Here is a 20,713-nt window from a genome sequence, read left to right on the forward strand (position 1 = left end):
ACATTAGCAATTAAGTTTACCAATATGCATTCTTTATTTCTATTCTTAATAGTTAGTGGTTTGCTATATTAGTTATATGTAATATCAAACACAATTACAGGAAAATAGAGAGTAAACTCTTAAGAAGTGAATAGTTTTCTAAAAAATGTGTTGCAGTAACATGGTCCATTTTGATGAACACTTTTTACTTTTCAGAAATTATTAAATCAGAAGCCTTTACGTGGCAGGGTGTTGCAACATTTAGTAATCTTGCTCTGAAGCTACTGAAGTGTACTGTCTTCTAAATTGGGCTTGCAGGTATCATTACAGAACTTGGCAATAAGGTATCAGGTTGAAGGCAAAGTGCTGATTTATTATAGCCTTAAAAATTATGAAGAAGCTGACACCTCAAGATATTATGACTTCATCCATTACTTTAAGTGAACTTTTTTTTGAAAGCTATGCTTAAGCTCAGACAGAAGGCATTAAGGTCATGACTGGAATTATGTGTGAAATTGTCTGACTGAAAGTCAGAGTTGCTCACTGCTTCTCTGTGTTTTCTGTTCCACTATTCACGTATTTGAGTGGACTACAGAAGTTAATGTTCAATCACAAGTCTCTTCTTTCATTTCCTAGCTGGCATCTGAAAGGACATCAGCTGAAAAAAAATAGTATCTTTCTTTGACCATTCTAATATTTGTGTTGGTTTTCAACTGGCTGAATGTTCAGTCAGCTGAGAAATAGCCCCCTGGTTTTCTCTGTGAGAAACTGACTGATCATTCACTTGGGAAAGGGAAATGTAATCCTCCCAGTCAGGAGCAGCCAGTTCTGTAATAAAGTGCATCAACTGTAAAGGGTCCTCTTAACTTCATCTTTGTGAAAAGCTGAAGTAATCATTAACACTGATAACAAAACAAAGTCTCCTAACAAAAAATATAACTATATTTTAGCTGCTTCTCTCACATTATTGTGGTGATGAGTCATTCACATTTTAAAGACCTTTGATAGTGTTGAGAACAACAGTTTTGAAACATTGCACAATTTTCAAATGGAAAAATACTCTAAACATTGTCTCTTCACAGCTTAAATTTTCTGCTTCATCATACAAAGTAGTAATTATGCAAGTAATTTGTTCAGCTGCAGTTTGGTCCCTACACTAGTTGCTGCTTCATTGGAAAGCTGCTTCACCTAGGCAAAGATTTAAGTCTGTAACAATTAGAAAATAATTGTCAGAAGAAGTATCTATTTCATTAATGATAAAAGCAGTTAAGCCTCTGTAATTTAGGCTTTGCCAGCTTGGACCTAAGGTTTTGTTCATGTTTGAAATTAGATTTGAGAGACAGAAGAAGCTTAGAGTTCTTAATGCAGGAGGCTCTAAAGGGAAGGCAGCCCATGGCTGGGAGAATATTCTGATGTAGATGGTGCCTGGGTTGGCTGGTCTGGGGGGCTTAGGGTTAAACTACAGAGCTGCAGGGAGAGCTGGGCTGCAGAGGGGAAGCCCAAGGAAGATGGCCAGGAGATTATGGCTGTGAGAGTTTTTTAGTTTGGGCAGTATAGAATGTACATGGCGAAAGCCATGCAATTATCTAATTTGAATAACAGTTATGTTAATTGCATGTTTTTTTATACTTAATGTATTTTTATATATAATTTAAAATATATATATGTAGAAAGAGAGGAGGTTTGGAGAAAAATGGTTATAAAAGTGTTGGAAATGAATGTAGGAGCATTGCAAACATGAAAGAAGGAGATAGGAAATATACCCGAAAGACAAATGGAATCAGATTGAATTGCAGTAGATAGAGCCCTTTATGAAATTGCAGCCAACAGTTCTCTACCATGATGTTTCATTACCTGAAATGCTGCAACTATGTGTCTGTATGAACCCTGCTAGTCCATGTATGTAAAGTATGTAAAGTAAGTGAGAGTAAGCTGCCATCAGAAGGGAAACTTCTTCCACCACTTAGTTCTCAGCCAAGAGGGTGGCAGTTTCCTGCTCAGAGGACTCCCAAGTTTTTTAATTTCTTTCATTTCCTACACCATCTGACTGTACCTCATGTTTGCTAACATGAAAAAAAAATTACTTTTTACAGTATCAAAATACAATAATAATTAATGTTAATGGTGTATTTGTTAAATGCTTCAATGAATACTGAATTAAAATTCTGATATTTGAATGCCTGGTATGATTTTCAAAACAGGAGTTTACAGGCTATTGTGAAGATATTTTCCAGGTTTCTTACACATTGAAGGGAGATCCTGCCCAGAACAGATTGACATTCTGTAGTGTGAGGCTGCCAGAGAATAGAACCTTTATTTCTCACTCATCAGTTGGAGTCCAGAGAACTGCAGATACCACTTGAATACATGTCGAACTGTAAAAAACTGCCTCAGATTTAGCAGACATTAGTGCCCCAAGTCAAACTGCTTCAGCCCTCTTTTGAAACCTCTTCTGTTCTTTGAAAAGAAGAATCACCAAAGTATCCTAAGATACTAAATACCTTAGTTTGGGTATTTTCATATGGTTGAAATGGGATTTTTTTCGTAGCTGTTTCCCGGTTCCTTTGTTAACTGTATTGTTTGGATCAGTAGCATCTTTGAAAATTGTTCCTGTTGATTAGTTCTGAATATTTGGTTTGGTTTTATTTAATTTTGAAACTATAGGAGTTCATGCCTTTCTAGAAGATGTTTTGGTATAGCAGTCCTCCCTCCAAGCATTTGTAATCCAGATGAGTCTATGGCTGATCTAGAGATTTTTATAACAATGCTTACTTCAGATAAAAGCAGCATTTTTTTTTTTTATTCCACTTATCTTTTCCTTCATCAGACAGTATATGAACTGCACACAAGCATTTGGTTTCAGAAAGTCCTCATTAAGGCAGTGGGTACAGCAAGATCACACTTAACACTGGGAATTAATTTTTTTTTTTGAGCAAGTTCGATGAAATATTTTAAGAGAGTAAGTCACAATTAAGTCATATAATCTGCCAAGTTGGAGGGGACCCATGAGGGCCATCAAGTCCAACTCTTGTCCCTGTGTAGGAGACCCCAAGAGTCACACCATGTGCCTAATGTCATCCAAACTCTTTTTTCCACAGATGAGCAGGCTGTTTTAGTTAAATGTCACATTTTTTTTCCATTAGCATGAAATACCAGAGTGATGTCTTATGTTGTTTTTCAAGATTGGCTTAGGAAAGAATGATACAAGAACTGTTCAAGTACCTCATTTAATTTAAGGCATATAAGAAATTCAAGAGTTTGTTTTGCTATGTTTGTATATAAGCAAAGCGTAACTGTAACAGTAACTTTGGTGCTGTATTTATGAAATGTCTGTGGACAAGGAAAGATGCATTTTTCATATTAAACTCCATCATTTTATAGCTGAGTTTTTGTTCAAAATATTGATATTTTTATTTAAACTAAAAAATCTCAGTGTGCTAAGTTTTGCTGAAAATTCACCAATTCCTACAGTAATTTATATATTTGTGTTTTCCCCTGAAAGGATCCAAGTGAATGACCAAATTGTGGAAGTTGATGGCATCAGTCTGGTTGGTGTTACACAAAATTTTGCTGCAACTGTTCTTAGAAACACCAAAGGGAAAGTCAGGTGAGTATTTTAGAAAAAAAAATTGTGATTGAATGCTTAAGGTTACCTGGCTTCTTTCACAGGAGCATCAATATGCCAAGGAGAAGCAGATTTTTTCAGCCTCTTCGTGTCTTATCTGCTTGTATCCCAGGACAGGGATGAGAATTACAGAGTTTTGTTTTGACTTAGACTTTCAAAATATGACTGCTGGAAGAAGCTGTAACTGGACAGGGAAGATGACTCGACACTGGTATGGATTTCTGTGGACCTCAAACTGTTTGTCCAAACTGGAATTAGGAACTGCATGGGTGTTATCAGAAACTGTGCTGCCACTGGTTTCCTCCCCAGTATTGCACTGGTGAGACTCACTACATTCCTGCCTCACTCAGGGTGGGAGGAGAAAGGTAGTGAGCATTTTCGTGCTTGCAACTGCACCTCAGCACAGTGTTGACAGCTTCTAAATTGAGGATCATAGCATCCCAGTATGGAGCTGCCTGAATTTTTGCACCATATCTGTGTTTCTGGCTGTTCCTATGCTGTGGTTCGTTGAAAGGTATTCCTGTAAAATAATGAAAAGGCTAGAAAACATAACATATACTGCAAGTAAAATTCTAAACTAATGCAGACACAAGGTTGTAAATGTTTGTAAGTTTATAAGAACAGTATTTCCCTAGAAATGAACTGTTTTACCATTTAAAAATGGCAAATCATACAGGTTTTGTGCAATCATATAGGTTTTCTGTTTAGTAACTTGTTAAGTTCAGCAAGGATTTAACTGTTCAAAATAAATCCAAAAATATCTTGGGTATATTGCAAAGTAGTCACCCTGTCATCCTCTCTCAATATCCTCTCTAGTGAATACAGACAAATTAATGAGTTCAGGGCTGACTTATTATGAACCATGACTAAACTAGTGGTGGTATATGCAGTCCCCCTCAGACAGTGGTGTTGTATGCTGGCAAGCACAGTTTCTGCAGTGATTCCATACCTGTTCCTGCACAACATAAAGGAATCATGTTGGGATGTGGATTCTACAGTGAATCTCGGGGGTGGTTGCTCAAGGTTTTATTTGAAAGAGGTTATTTAGGGAAAAAAGTTATTAGAAATTTTAGTTTAATTATAGGTGAATATATTTTTGTTTAACATTTACAGCTTTAATTATATCAGTACTACCTCTGCAGACTCACACATGCTGTGAATGTTCCCACTGAGTTAACTATAAAAATGAGTATATACTTTATTAGGTTTTCTGCAGAGTTGGGACCTTTGAACATAAAATCTTATGACAGAGAAAAATGTCTTCCTGTGTTTCGGTACACAAAGCAAATGCAATGTATATTTTGTGTTTGATGTTTTAGCTCAAAAAAAAAAAAAAGAAAAAATAAAGTGCTCACATAAAACGTATATTTTATATACCATTTATAACTGGCTTAGTTGGTGTAATTATTAGTGCATTAAGTTGCAGAACAATACTTTCTGCCATGGAATAATAATGGGTTTGGAGGAAGGAAGAAACATAAAATTATTTTCACACAGAATGTTCCCAGAATCTTCTCTTGAGAAGTAAATTACAGTCAGAATGGTTGCAATCTAGACTCCTTTGTCATAAAATAGTGAACTCTAAAAGGTATTTCTTCATTGCTACTGAGCTCACATTGTCAAGTGTACTGTGTATCCTGTGCACAGGGATCATTGCCTTCTGACAGGTCTCATTTATCAGGGAGCGATGTATAAGCTTCTGCATTTTCCCTTGTATGTAAGCTTAAAATATTGAGCTTTCACAGGAAAAATGACCCAGTGCATTAGTGTCTCAACTAGATTTTAAAAACTCATAAAAGTAATAAATTAAAACAAAATAAATTATAATATAAAGCTATACTATAAAAAAAAATGGATGTGTAACTGTCTATATGCATGGCACCATACGGCATGTTTGCAGCCCCTTGACAACATATATGTCTAATAAGAAGAAAGGAATGGGTAGAATATGGTACAAGAAGCCCTATTTTTGCTTCGTTTAAAACTTTGTATTAAAAAAAAAACCAAACTCAGGAAGACTACTCTTCTTTCCATCAGCCAGCTGAGAGCTGGCATGGTTTTTTTCCTGTTTTGTGTTAAGCTCGGCAAGAGACTTGACAAGATGACTCTGTCAGATTCTGTGCTGGCACTGTTGGACTGTATTGGTTTTAGCTTCTCAAAATCAGTTCAGAAAGCTTTTGTTTTAGAGAAAGGACTTTAGGATGTTTTACTGTAGTTTTAAACAGTTGCTTATAACTTAAGAGAAAGGTAATATTGATGAAATTAGATTAAAGAAAATCGTATATTTATAACTTTCAAATTGTTTTTCTTGTCTGTATGACACCAGAGTTCTGGCTGCTGCTTGTTTTGTAGTGAGAATGATCGTTTTCTGTCATATCCCTTTTCTCACTTACACCTGTGTTAGATCTGGGGTGGAGAAATCCTCAGTCCTTGCTGCCTTTGTCTGGCAGCGTTCACCTATGCACCTGAACTGCTCCAGAACCGTAGGGACAACATAAGACAATCTTATAGGGTAAAATTCCTTGGTTGCCCCCAGCCCTCAGCTTCTGCCTATTGGCAGTGCAGGCTGTGATGCTACTGACCTTTAAGTTCCCCCTTCCATAGCAGCTGCCATCAGTGATCTGTGTCAGTGCAGGAGGCAATAGCAGTGGAAGAGGTTGCTGCAGGACCAATGCCTTCTGCCCTTCTTGCTGCAGGTGTCCCAGCTGGACTGCAAGAGTGCAGGCAATGTACAGTCACACCCCTCACCTCATTCAAGGCAAGGCAACTTCATGAATCCTTCTTTTACAGGAGGAATCACATAACTACTTCCTTCCCTGTCTGCTATTTAATAGCGTCAGTTCAATGGATTTTAGAGAACTGCTTTAATAAACTCTTATCTTTGTAATCATAGCATAAATTGTGTATCTGTCTTCTGCCTGCTGCCCTGTACAGACAGAGAATGGTGTACATTTCACTGGCATTACTTCCTGATTATAACCCACAGCATTACATATACACAATGGTTTTGTCCTTAATCTAGTCCAAGTGCCTGCTAGCTTTTGTGACAGGGTTTGTTACGTGAGAAAGTTGCAAAGAGAGGACACTCATCACCAGTGATAATGAATCTACTCTTTAATTATTTGCAATAAACAGTCAATACCTCGTCAGGACGTTTTCATGATACCAATATTTAATGATTTATTTTTCTCCTCTGAGCCTTCTGAACACTTCGAATGATCCTGACAGTGGAAGTCGTTGACCTAGAATAGATTTTTGCAGTGCTTCTACCAGAAAAATGTATCCAGACTCTCTGTAGCTGACATAGTAAAGAATGTGTGAAAGGAAGGCTTTTACTTTTTGAACTGGTCTAGGCTGGGGAAGGAGTAGAAGAAGAGTAAATATATGCATCCATTTTTTGAAGTATTGGACTATTCAGAAGAATTGTCATACTGTAATGGAATATCATTGACCCAAGCAATTTGGCTTCTCCAGTCATAATAATTCAATTGTTATTGTAAAAATCTTTTATAGGAATATAATCAGCACCCACCAGATGTACTCTGGTAGCCTTTGAGACAAGGGAAAGGGAGGGAATTCTTTCATAATCCCAGCTGGCAATCAGCTTTTGTTTTTAGGGATGAGAATTAGTGTCCTTGTGACTCTAATCTGGCAAATACAGCTATGAATACTATTTCAATCAACGTGAATACCAAGTTGTGTTTATAATTTTGCTTGATTACTTAGTTTACTTATATCTAATAGTAGTGGATTTAAGATTTTGACTATATGCAGGAGGAATTTTCCTTTGAAATACATGTTGTTTTTCAGTATTGTGGAGTGTGGCTCCAGCTCTAAGATTAATGGATCAGTCAGAGGGCAGCTCCAGACTAATATCACTAATTGTTCTGTGCTTCTTCTGACCCCATTAGGATGTAATCCATCAACTTGAGGTTTGTGAATGGTGCCTACAATCAAGACAGGATAAAGAGGCAGCTTGACAATGGGAACACTGTCCTGTCACAGAGCCTCTCCTGTGTTGTTTTGCTTACAGGCTCCTCATGGACTGTGGTGCTGTGAGGTACACCTGGAATTCTTTTAAGTTGCTTGGGTGTTGTTGAGCCTCTTTGACCCCAGTTTTTCCCACTGATCTTCATCATACTGAAAGGATGCTAGAGGACCCTTGTGTCTTCACCAGAGAAAGCTCACTTGGAGAGTTGTATGCCTCCAGGGAGTATTATTTTTTTCTGGAACACACCCACAAAAGAGAAAATCTAGTTCTTTTACAGAGAATATAGTGTCTTTTCACCATTCTTACCTAGTCTCTGTCCATCCTGGGGCAAATTCAGGAGCTTTCAGAAGTGCAGGGCTCTGCACTTCTCTCCCTCACTGGATACAAATATTTGTGCAGCTCTGGGAAAGTAGGACACAGTCCTGGGAAGACTTACTGCAGTAGAAAGGGTCTTCCATGAGAGAGTCATCGGATAACTCCAGTCTCTCTTATGCTGTTTGTATGCTTTTATCGTTATTGCTTTCCTCTGAAAGGTTTCTTTTAAGGAAGATATCCAGATTCTCCCCAAATTTACTAGAGAGGGGAAGTATAGATTTCATGTTCTCTTTCTGTATCTTGTTGTATGAATACAACCAAGCATTTTCTCAGCTTTCCAAACTGTTGCTAGGCACTGAGCAGATGCTCTCGTGGTGCTTTCTGAGTCAATCCTCGAGTTTTCAGGGAACCACACAGAACCCATGCAAAACCTGTTTTGTTTCTCATGATTTGCACCACGTTGAAGGCAGTTAGATGTACTAATTCTAACCTACTAATGAGTTTACCAGTTTTTGTTTGATTAAATTCCTGCTGAAATGTGTTGAAGTCTTCCCATCTTAATAAAGAATCTAAATGATTAGTTAGCAAAACTTGCCTTGTTTAACTGATCTTCTAGATCATTGAAGAGTAGGTTTTAACAATAGCAGTGTTAACTATCAAACCCTGGTGCTTTCCACTATTAACTATTCTCTTTAAATCATCTTTTTAACAAAGAATCATTAATTACTATTTTGGGGTGTTTTTTCTTTCTTGTTATCTGTACAGTTATAACTCAAAGGAGGATTTTGTCTCAACTCCCACTACCAGTTCACAGCATAATTTCTTTATCTCTTACCATTCTACAAATGCAGTTTTTGCTTTTCTTTTTGGTAGCTCTTTTACTAGGAGCAGTTAAGGGGTAAAACCTGAAAATGCTCACTTATTAATTAACACCAATTTGATATAATGCTCACAATTAATTAACAGATAATTCCTCACCTGATACTGAGCTGAGTTTTTTTCTGTCTCAGCAAATAGTATTCGCATGCCTGCTGTTAGTTTTCTTCAACATCACACCATCTGGAAAGATAGTTTATACACTTGTGTCTTTGCAAACACTAAGACAGTGCAGAGGACAGAATAAGTCAGCTGCAGGATGTATTCAGAAGCAGTTTACCCTGGTGGGAATGCTGTTTGCTCAGACACAGTGAGCAATGTTGCTTTAGTTCTGATTCCTTCCCCTAGATAATCATCTTATCTTATTCCAGTGTGCACGTGGATTTTCTCCTGCTCCTTCGTACTTTCCCTATCTGGGCTTTTATCCTATGAAACATCCTTTAAACATTTGCAGGCATTCTCCATACTGTAGATCCATGGTGTGGAAGATGCAGGAGAGATTTGTACTGCTTCTCAGTCTTGGTTGATGAGACAGTGAGACAGGACCCTAAACCAAAAGATAACTCACTCTATGTCGGATTCAGTGAGATGGATTAAGTTGTACTGTATCTCTTTAGGGGTGGTGGTTTTGTTCTTCCTTTCCCTGTCAGTTTCTTTTTCTTGAGTCAAAGTGCCTGAGACAAGGAGGGAGAAAGAAGAGGAAAGAAAAGCCCTTTGCTCTGTGGTGCTGATTGCCAAGGTGGGCGTTTATGAATGGCTGCTGAAGAAGCCATGTGAGCCTGGTGCACATTCTGCTGCTTTGCAAACCTGAATCATGCACACAGCAGAAAACTGACTTGGTACCTTGTATCAAAATAATGTGAATTTCTCATGTTTGTTCCACTATGGTTATATTGAAAATTACATAGTATGAGCTGGTTTCCTCTTTCTGGGCTCCACAAAGAACTTCTACCAGTTCTATAAGTCATTCTATTAGGCTACCAGGAGGAACATACTGAACTTAATGTGAAAAAATCCTTGTGTGTACTGTGACCCGTTAGCACTGATAATGTAAGGCTGCATGAATGCTTTGCTAGTGTATATTCCTTGGCTGTGTTTGTTGTAGTGCCTCAGACTGTTCTTCAGTGCTGATACCAGCTGGCACCAGCATGGTGGTGCTCATCCCATTACACTTTCTTACCATTCAGAGCAGGGTGGCCATATCCAAATTCACCATTAGAAACATCCAAGCTAAACTCCTAACCACTTCTAAGTCTTGGACTGTGTCTGAAATAGAGAATATTGGTTAACTGAGACCAAACCAAAAAATGGGCCACAAAGGTGATCGAAGAACTGGGAATCCTACCATATGAGGAGAAGCTGACAGAGAGGGGTTTGTTTAGCTTTGAGAAAAGAGAGCGTAGGGGAGACATCATCACCATGTTCCATTCCAGTACTTAAGAGGTGGATACCAAGAAGATGCAGACTCTGTTTTTACAAGGAGTCACATGGAAGGTTGAGGGCCAATGGGTACAAATTACTGGTATGGAAATACCAATTGGACACCAGAAAAAAAAAATTCACATGAGGACTGTCAGACATTGAAATAATCTCCCCAGGGAAGTGGTGGATTCCTCACCCCTGTATACTTTAAAGATTCATCTTGACAGAGTGCTGAGCTAAACCATGTTTCCACCCAAAAAGGTTGGACCAGATGGTCCTTGCGATCCCTTCCAACCTTCTATTTTATGATAGATACTGTTTCAGTGATTTAATAGTGTCAATGATCAATTACTAGTGCTTGGGAACATGCCCTGGTACTATTTAATTTATTGGCATAAACATAGCCCTTATGTCCTGACATCTTGCTAATTTGAATGTCATGGCAAGTTATTTCTTGGAATATTTGTGCATTTAGGCAGGAAATTTATTTTTGAGTGTGACATACATAAAGAAGATTAAAAAGATTTTAAAGATTTTAGATGAAATAGAAACCATTTTGCTAGATACCTAGAGAACTGTTTTTAAAATTGTGACATGAATTAATAAGATCCAGTGGGGCTAGATTTTATTAGGAGTGACTTCTGCTGGAAAAAGGAACAGCTTGAAAGGTTTTTAATCACTTCATCCTCAAGTTGGTTGGATCTAAGCGTAAATGAATTTCCATCATAAATGTTTATTTAGCTATTTTTTTTCTATTTCAAAGTCCAACATGCTGTGTTATGGAAGCTCCCACCCAGTTTCTGTGTACCTTGATTACTCTGATACAACACTGTGACAGCTGGTCTTAAATACCATCTATTTGTCTTTGCAGGATAAGTCACCAAGCCACAGGGATGATACTGTAAGGAGCATTTAGCTACCTCTGGACTGTGCTATGAGGGTGGTCCAGCTTGCCAAGAATCTGAATCCCCTAATCATCCAGATTAAGGACATAGTCTGAACTCAGCAGCTTACTTGTAACCCATCTGTATTTCCTTCCTGGATTTCTTTCCCCTGGATGCCAACAAGGTTGAGGGTGAAGGAAAGCAGATCTTGTCTCAAAATTCTCTCACGTTTTAGCAGCATTCTCAGGTAGTATCTGGAATCATAGAATAGCAGGTTGGAAAGAACCTCAAGGATCATCAAGGCAACCTTTCTGTGCCTTTTGAACAGATCTGATATATATACTTCACTTGCATTCAGGTATTTTAAAGCATAGATTTACATATGTGTTTCCTTGAGCTGGCTGTTCCCATAAGAACTATTAGGTGCTATAGAGAATGCTGATTAAATCATCATCAGGTATTCAAGGAAACCTTTTATACAAGCGTTGTGTTGGGATACTGTCAAGCTGTCTGGAAGAGATGGAGGAGATTCACTACTTGTGTTCTCAAAAGAGCAGACCCTGGAGAGGTGCTCAAATGCTAAATCCCTTGGCTGGTTTTGAAGTAATGGTGAATAAAGCTAATGTGTCAGCCTAGATTAGAATTGATTTCTGTGGGAATAATTAATCTAAGTGCATTAATATTAGTGTGTGGGTTTTTTACGTGACTTCCTAATTGTCTAACTTGATATTACTTTAGTGTTGATAGTAGTACAGCTAATGAGGGACTTGTCTCCAAGATGCTCTGGAGGTGCTTCTGAAGCTGTTCTGGTGCTTAAGCTATTTCTTTGCTGCTCATCCACCATAAGCATTGACATTGCTGAGGAAGACCTTGAGTATGTCAGAGGAGATGTCTGGCAGGCAGGGGGGAAGGGCATAAGAGGTATTCTTGATCATGCAGCCAGGTAGGTTTGGATTTTGTGCAGATGATGTTGCAGGGGAGGCACTGGTTTTTTGGACCTTTTTGGAGGAACGAAAAATGCTGGGGTGATAAGGGATCCTCCTGACTTAGTGGCCCAAGAGCATGCTTGCCAACAGGTCCCATAATCTAACTGCGAGGACGGGTGACCAAGCTGTTGCTTTGGAACAAGAGAAAAGTGAGTTCAGATTTTATTATTAGGGTCTTAGAACTTCTTCAGCATCTACTGGAATGTTTTAGCATGAGTAATACAGGAGATTTTTGAAATCTGTGTGAACCTCTGTTATCTCTGTACAGGACAAGAAAACAGGCAGTAAAGAGAAGTTGCAGCAAGGGAAATTCTGACTAGATCTTTTCATTAAAAAACCAACAAAAAACAAACAAAAAAAAACCCAAACAAAAAACCAGGACTATGAGGTTTCTCAAACATTACAACAGGTTGCATCCATCCCATCATTAGAGAGTTTCAAATCTGATCAAGGCCATGATGAAGTTGGCTGTGCTTTGAAGTGGGGGCTTGGGGTGGACCAGGGGTCCTTCCAACCTAAATTATTCCCTGATTCAAAGAGATTTTATGACTGGTAAGTTTCTTATTATTTTATCTGCAAAGGTGCAGTGGAAGCTCCCAGGTTGTGAGTTCCCTATGTCCAGTCAGCGAGCTCCCCATTTGAGGCTGATGGCTTTTAAGAGAGCATGATCTTGTTTGTGCAAAACTTGTGCTGCTTTAACTAAATGAAGCTGTCTTCTTACATGGTTTACACCACTTTTAGCACTTTAGTTTAATTATATGGCTATTATCCTAATGGAAGCAGCCAGGGTAGGTAATTGAAGGCATCTTGAAATAAATTAGATGAATGGTAGCAGAATCAGCTTTGTGCTTTAAAGCTTGGAGGAAAACCTTTTTTAAAATCCAACTGTAAAACTCTACCAAATCAAATGAAATTTATTGTACTTTTTAATTGGCCAAACTGTATTTTAGGAACGGTTATAAGACAAAAAGGTGATTCCTGTTGCAGGAAAAAAAAAACCCAAACAGTATTTATTTCTTAGAATGAGTATGCTATATTCTTACTTGACTTCTGTTGAATTTGAGAAATCCATGCTAAAGTATTTTTAACCAGACACTTAATGCCTGAAGTAATTTTAGGTGAAATCATCAGCTCCTAACACTAAAAATCTATGCTGCAGAACTTCAGCTTTGTGTCTCAGTGTTGGTACCTTCACACATTTTTCTAGTACCAAAGTTCTTTTCAAAATAGAAATATTATTTAATTTAATTAGTTCTTACAACAGTGTTTCTGGTTCCCATGTTTGGTAAAAAATTGTTGAATTATTTTTTTGTTGTTTCAAGAAGCATAGGTCTGCAGATCCTCATTTAATAAAAGCTGTAAATATGCAGAAATCCATATAGTAAGTGTGCTTACTGTGCTTAATGATATTAATATCATTAAATCATGACTGAATTGCAGGAGATGTAGAAGTTACTGCCAGTTTTATTAGAATGCTTTTCATAACCAGCATTACTGTAGTTTAAGTTTCAGTTTACATACTGTATGAATTTAGATCTTCTTAAATCCAAGATAGAGTCAATTATTAATTATATTCCTAGCTCTTCCTGTTTATTTAAACCACAACTGAAGAGGATATTTCACAGCTGGTAATTCAGCTAAATTGTGTGTAACTGAATATCAAGGTCATCACATGCCCTGCTTCTCTGTGATGTTTTCTCCTCTTTCTTTTTTGCAGACAACAGAAATAATCAGTAGTGGCCTGAAATTTAGTACAGTGTCACAGATTCACTGGGTTTTATTTCGCAGTTGTTGGCTTTACTTATGAAGGGGACTATTATTGTGATGAGGTTTAAAAGCTTTAAAACCCTCATTTGTCTCATACCCAGAAACATAACCAGCTTCTTAAACAAGTTACTGCTGACAGAATTTATAGTTCTTTGTTATAATACTTCTGGCCCTTGAGACTAATTAATCAAGTCTGAAATGAATGTGCTTAATTTCAGTGAGCCAGAGTGATGTGAAATACATAATTAGCCACTTTGTTGAAGTGTGCATACTGTGGTTCAATGACTAATTTTCTGGTCAGTGAATCACAACCTTATGTCTCTTTTTCATATTTAAACACTTCAGATTATGATAGTTCTTGTATTTAAAGCCACTCTAGGCATAAAGAGCATTAATTCATGCTTAGCATTTTAATTACTGCCTCTGCTTTATGATTTTCAAAGAGAGAAATATTTATTCTGTTCTCTTTAATTTATAAGTTTATTATTATGCATTATTTACAAATTAAACATAATGGCATACAGCATGCTATTCTAAAGGTCATGGAATGTAACATGATGAAAGGTTTGGCTTAGCTTGTAAAAACTGTAATTGTTGGCAGTATAGTACTCCATTTTACATTTAAAATAAAACACTGCTTGGACATTTCTATTTTGGAAAATGTTTGCTATCATTGAGGAACTTAATTTTGACATAGGATTCAAGCCTTGAAAAGCACATTGGTATAAATTCTGTGTAGCTTTAGCATGAGAAGAAAAATTCAATTAGTAAGCTTTTACATTTTTACATCCTATCTAAACTTGTTTGTCTGTATGAAAATATTACTGCATTACAGTCTAATGTGTCAAAACCACACCTAAATATTCAGGACTTACCACACTTCAGATGCATTATGTATTGTCTGCTTGAAGTTTTCAGTGTAGAAAAATGATTGTACGAAGTATTTTGAGTCTTTTATTCTCCAAGGGAGGTGAAGTATCAGTCAGAGGGCAGGAGGGAATACAATATTTGCATCCCTTTGTGTGGTTCCATAATAACACCCCTCTCTCTGCTGTGTATAAATATTACACCCATGCATAATGTTGCTTACAATGTTTGCTTAAAATATAAGGTGTGTGGGGGTTTTCTGTATTTTCTTTTAATTTTTTTTTACATTAGAGAAGACAAATAAATAGTAAATAAGGGTTGAATAGTTTTTTACTTCATGCAGGAATATCAAAAGTTCAGTGTTCCAGTAGAGACTGAAAACATGGCTCGTTTGGACTTTGTAATACTTGGCTCTAAAATCCAAATTCAGAGAAAACAGGATCTGACTATGAGTCAGTATGCAGAACAAATGAAATATAATAGGGGCCATGAAGAAACATTCTTTTTCCTTTCAGCCCAAGGTCTTTATCATTACTGAGAACAAGTGTGATATTTTGCAATAGTAGCATATGAGTGCCAGACTGTGAACTGTTTTGAGCAGGATTAAAATGCTGGTGTTATTTCCTTGATTTTGTTCTATTTTCTGCTGTGCTTTCTATAGACATTTTTTTAACTATGGCACTTTCTTGCAAATTATTTTGATTGCACCTTGTGTCATTATTTCAAATGAAGTCACTCACTGTTACCTTTCTTATCCTTTTGGAAGTAGTTACTGACTTAGATATTTTGATTGTGTTGAAATAATCTCCAAATAATATTTCTTTCTGTAAAGCCTGACTTCATAGAGTCTGACAAATTTTTTGGCATAGGAAATGGACTCAGGGTCATCCACTCATGGAGAAGTTGGCTTATACATGGATGCCGAATCCCAGATGACTTTAACAGTGATAGGCAGTACAAATGAATATAATTTTCTTACGTGGGATATAATGCACATTTCAGACTCTCATTGCAATAATAATTTAAATTCATCATTTGAGACAAATATGCTGGAAATAATTTACTGTATACAGTATCACAGTGTGTATCAGTATCTCATCTGATCGTGGGTTTTAGCTGGTTTTTTTAGCTCTATTTTTTTCATCTGTAATTACCTAATTGTCTTTCTAGCCTGTTAAGAAAATAGCCCTTCAGCTTGACATCTTTAAATTGTGCTTTTGTTCATTAGTTTACAGGGTGTTGGTACTGTATAATGTGTCTTTTTTATTAATACTACAGATAGCAAAATATCTAATTATGCGTATGCCACTTTGCTGAAAAAAAGTGTTACAATTAAAGCCAGTTCTGAATTTCATCTGCTAAAAGCAGGTTTGGGAAGCAGTCTTGGAAATTTCAGTCAAGAAGGAGGCACTTCCTTTCTCTTTTGTAAGCCAAAGAAGTGTGCATCCAGTGTTCAGCAATATCTAACAGTGAGGAAAAATGCTCCTTAGCAACAGAAGTTCATGAGATACAAGAACTATTAAAATGCAGCTTAAAATTTGAGAAATAGTGTCTGCCAAATTTAAAAATGTGGAAGTAGATTCTCTGTTAGACACAGGAGGAAGGCAAATGTAAAAGGTAAGTCAAGATGGGGAAGAAGTTCCTCTAGTACATGTATTTTTAATGAACAAGCTGCTGGCAGCATGCCCACGCTGTTGCTGTGCATCGGGTCTTCTGCGAGCTTCTTCTATGGTCTTCTTGGCCAAACGTTGTTCTAAAGGGAATGGAAGTGATGAAACATTTTTTTTTAATTGCCCTGCTCCATGTCTGTGTCTGTAAAGTTCTAACTCAGAGAAGCTTTTTTACTGAAATTTGGAGTGAAGCTTCAGTGATCTCTTCTTTTTCCCCCTCTTGTAAATACAGTCATGGTCTGATCACTCCTGGTCTCACGCACAGTACCCTTCTGGCAAATGTCATCCACTGAACACATTTAAAACAATCACAACCATTTATCTTTGGAGAAAAAAGCTACCCTCTATACGAGAAACAGGTAAAAATCTAAAACTTGGGTAATAGGATTAATATTTTTTCACTAATGTTTTGTATAGGTTTGTAATTGGCCGAGAAAAACCAGGACAAGTGAGTGAGGTTGCACAGCTGATCAGCCAAACTCTAGAACAGGAACGGCGCCAGAGAGAGCTGCTGGAGCAGCATTATGCACAGTATGATGCAGATGATGATGAGGTAAGAGACTGCCTAGTGTGTCAGTCACTCTTCAGTGGTTTTTAACATTCAGGTTTCCATTCCTAATTCCTGCTTTTTAATTGTCGCTCAGAGGTCAGTATCTGGGTGTCTTCATTACTTCTGTTGATGTTTTTTACAGATATTAAAGGTGAATCTTATTTGAAGCATAAAGTTTTTGAAAAGCTTTTCAGCATAGTTTAAAATCTGTTTTGTTCCAGAAGAGCAAATAACTAATTAGTCAAGTATTTCTGTAATCATTGCTCTGTCTCTGAAGGCAAATTCTTTGCCTGAAAAAAGGGAACAAAGTTAGTTTGCTTCTGCACTGAAAGATGAATTTTTTGTGAAAACTGGTAAAAGTCACCTCAACTTTTATGAGGTTGAGGAAGTTTTAGACTTTTTTTCTTATTCTTAATTCAAAACTTCACGAAATTTTCTGTAAATTCCAGGTAAGACTCCTTCCACATGCTGCATTTCATTTCTGTGTGAACAGTTATTCCACAAGATGAATAATTAGTTTGCCTTGTCTGATGTATGTACTGGTGTTTGCAATAAGAGCCTGCTGTCCCAATACAAAGGTTTTGAATCTATGAACTTTATGCAGTAAAATTTCTATAATTTGTTTCTATTCTCTCAAAATTCCTAATATGCCTGAATACCAAGGTACTTGGAAAAAGTACTGAGAGAGCTTCTTCAGAGACTGCTGTCTGTCTACTCGCTAAGTTAGCTGCTGGGTTAAGGTAAAAGGCATTTCTAGTAACAAACTATTGCATGTAGCCCAAGCATATCACCTTCAATTCATGCCATCATGAGTGATATTATTTGAAATGCCAGGATCCATGTATTAGTACGTTTTTGTCCCAGGCCTGATTCTTTTGTATTTGCAGAAGGAGACAATCAAGAAGGATAGATTGAGAATTCTTGTTGTGGGTTTTATTTTAGTGCAGTTTTCTTTTGGGTATGGAGACCCTGTTTCTAAACAGGGAAATAGTGATAAAATCAGGATACACTTGGATTTTGAAAAGCTCTTTTAAACTAGGAAAAGTTTATAACAACCAGAAGTGTCCCAGAAGACTAAGTAAAAGATCCTATCTAGCCCCGGTCATACTTTCACTTACTTGGATTTCCATTAATATTAAAATATAAACATATTAAAATATAATAACTGATATTAAAATATAAAAGATTTTTATATACTTTAGAATTAATCTGGTCATAGATGAATATTTACTTCATATAAGTAGAAGCTGTGCTGGTCTGTATTGGGGATGCATGTGTGTGTGCCTGTGTGAGACCAAGATTGCTACAAAATACGTAACCTCTCTCCTCTCAAACCATTGAAATATGAAAGTCTTCTAACTTCAAGATCTTGACTGACTTCTTGAAGGAATAATCTCCAAAACAAGACCCATTTCCTCTAGCCTTGAACAAGAGGTGTGTCACAGAATCATCGTGGTTGGAAAGGACCTTCAAGATCAAGTCCAATCATCAGTCCTACATCATCTTAACCACTAAATCAGCTCCCCAAGTGCCACGTGTACCCATTTTTTGAAGACATCAGAGTTTGAAGAGACATCATGTTATTTTAAACATAGTCCAGTAGCTTTCATATTGACAGGAGAGCTGTGTCTTAAATGCCTGATGTTTAAATCCTTCTCACTGTATACTCATAGGTAGCAGCAGTACAGCTGAAGGCAGAGCTGTATGAGTAATGAGTGCATTACATCTTTCACCAAGAGGATGCATCCACCTGTAAAATATATCAAAGGGTTGCGTTGCTTACCTTCATGCACCACACAGAGGTCATAACTCAAGACTGGCAATAAAAAAGATGTTAAAACCAGATAGATCAATCTTGATCCTGGTGGCACCTCAGCCTTCAGTAGGGATTGTTGCCATGTTGATGCTGACATTGACACTTTGGTGCTGATGACCACACAAGTGTTTCTCAGCACAGTAATGAAAGAGGACAGGAATGACTAGGTATCAGATACTTTGTGATGTGTCTTGGCCTTCATGCAATCAGTGGTTACAAACTCTTAAGCCCTAGTTGCCACAAAAAAAATTGAGAGAAGAAGTAATAACTGCACCAAGAGTTTTCTATTGGTAGTACCTTTGGGTGGTAGAGAGAAATCAAGGTAGGATAATTAATGATCAGAGTTAAAGGCAAATTTTTTTATTTTAAAACTACATTAAGAGTGATGGCCACCTCTGTGACCATGACATGTACTTTTTGGCCATCAGCTTAGGCAGTGCGAAGGAGGCTTCTAAACAGCACGTGAGGATAGGAAGAAGAAAGGAAAAGACATCTACCAGGGGAGATCTGGAGTATCACTGAAGATCTCTTTTGGACAGAGAAGGAATAAGACTTCAGCACAAATGCAATGCTTCAGTTCTCAGACCTAATGGGATAATGGAAGATCATCCTTACTTAGTACATGATGTGATCTATGTATCCAGGAGGAAAGTAATAAAGTTAATTTTAAGAATCAGCTGGGATGTAGTATGCAATGAGGCATATTCCCTTTCTTTATTAACATATTTATCAGAAGTAGATTTTATTTGGAAACAAGCAATCCTGATTTTTTTTATTATTATTATTTTTTTTAATTTTGGTCTCCTGACAGTGCCATCTGAGTAAACTCATGTAACTTGCACCATTCCCAGGCAATGGAAGGTGTGATCTAATGCACATTAGACACAGTTCAGAGGCATTTTTTGTCACCACAAGCACTTCTGCTCTATTTACTATCAAACATGAGCATTACTGCTTTGAGCTCACCTTTCTCTTTTAGGGATAGATTTAGATGTCTAGATGCCATTCTTTGGCTCTGGTAAACAGAGCATCTTTTGGGCAAGAAAATCTCAATTTATACTGTCTGAATGAGTATCAACAAAAGTACCCTTTTTAGTCGATTTCCTGAAGGTCATAGTCATTCTGACTGGGTGAAATTCAGGAATATTTGTATTCCTGAATGATTTTTGTGCTGACATGGCACAGAATTACACAGGAGTTGCTCAGTCTCAGAGCTGTCAAACTGTCCTATTCATTTTCATACCGTTCTTAAAAGACAGTAACACAGAGCTCAGGCTACAATGCTACATAAATAAATAAGAAAGTTATTTTTATTCACCCTTCCATTGCATCTGTCAAATTCTGAGCCTCAGAGACTTAACCACAAGGACAACAATAACAGATCAAGTTTCCACTGCAGGAAATCAGTGATACCTGTTTGAGTCCTGGAGTCACTGCACATGACAGTGCTTGGTAAAGCTGGTCACATCACAAGAAGTGAACACATGCCAGGCATGTGCAATCCTGTTGTTTTATCTGTGCATCCAGCTGGCTGGATTTCCTCTGTTCTGAACTTAGGAAAGGCTTCATCATAGACTAAGCAGCATCTAGCTATTTTAGAAGGATACAGATTCTTTAAAATAGCAGTGTTATTGAGACAATTTTGATTTCTGCCAGCCATTGTGCACTGGACTTTAATCTGATGCTGTATTAGAGAGACACTTAGCCTGTTGTAATTTCTCACTCCATTGCCTTGCAGGAATGTTCCATGACAGTTATTTGTTAGGGATGATTCACACTAATACACATGGTGTTTCCAAAAGATAGGTCACTTACTGTATAGGTAATCCTGAAAGAAACATTTACTCTATAAATATTCTGCATCCCTGCACCTGAAGATTTGCTGTTGTTATGGGCTACAGGCTGGCCCAGGGTTGCAGGATGCTTTCAGGTGCTCCTTCATTTTAGTCTTTATAGAAACAAGAG

General features: G+C 37.3%; 1 protein-coding gene across 1 annotated transcript in view; it reads left to right on the top strand.

The window, feature by feature from the left end:
• Positions 1 to 20,713, top strand: part of PPP1R9A (protein phosphatase 1 regulatory subunit 9A) — a 134,874-nt gene that overhangs the window by 75,965 nt on the left and 38,196 nt on the right. Inside the window, exons 5-6 of the mRNA XM_030444153.1 lie at positions 3,482 to 3,586; positions 16,800 to 16,935. Coding sequence (XP_030300013.1) covers positions 3,482 to 3,586; positions 16,800 to 16,935 — 241 coding nt within the window. The remainder of the gene's footprint in view (positions 1 to 3,481; positions 3,587 to 16,799; positions 16,936 to 20,713) is intronic.

Source organism: Calypte anna, chromosome 2 (assembly GCF_003957555.1).
Source record: "Calypte anna isolate BGI_N300 chromosome 2, bCalAnn1_v1.p, whole genome shotgun sequence".
Taxonomy (NCBI): Eukaryota; Metazoa; Chordata; class Aves; order Apodiformes; family Trochilidae; genus Calypte; species Calypte anna.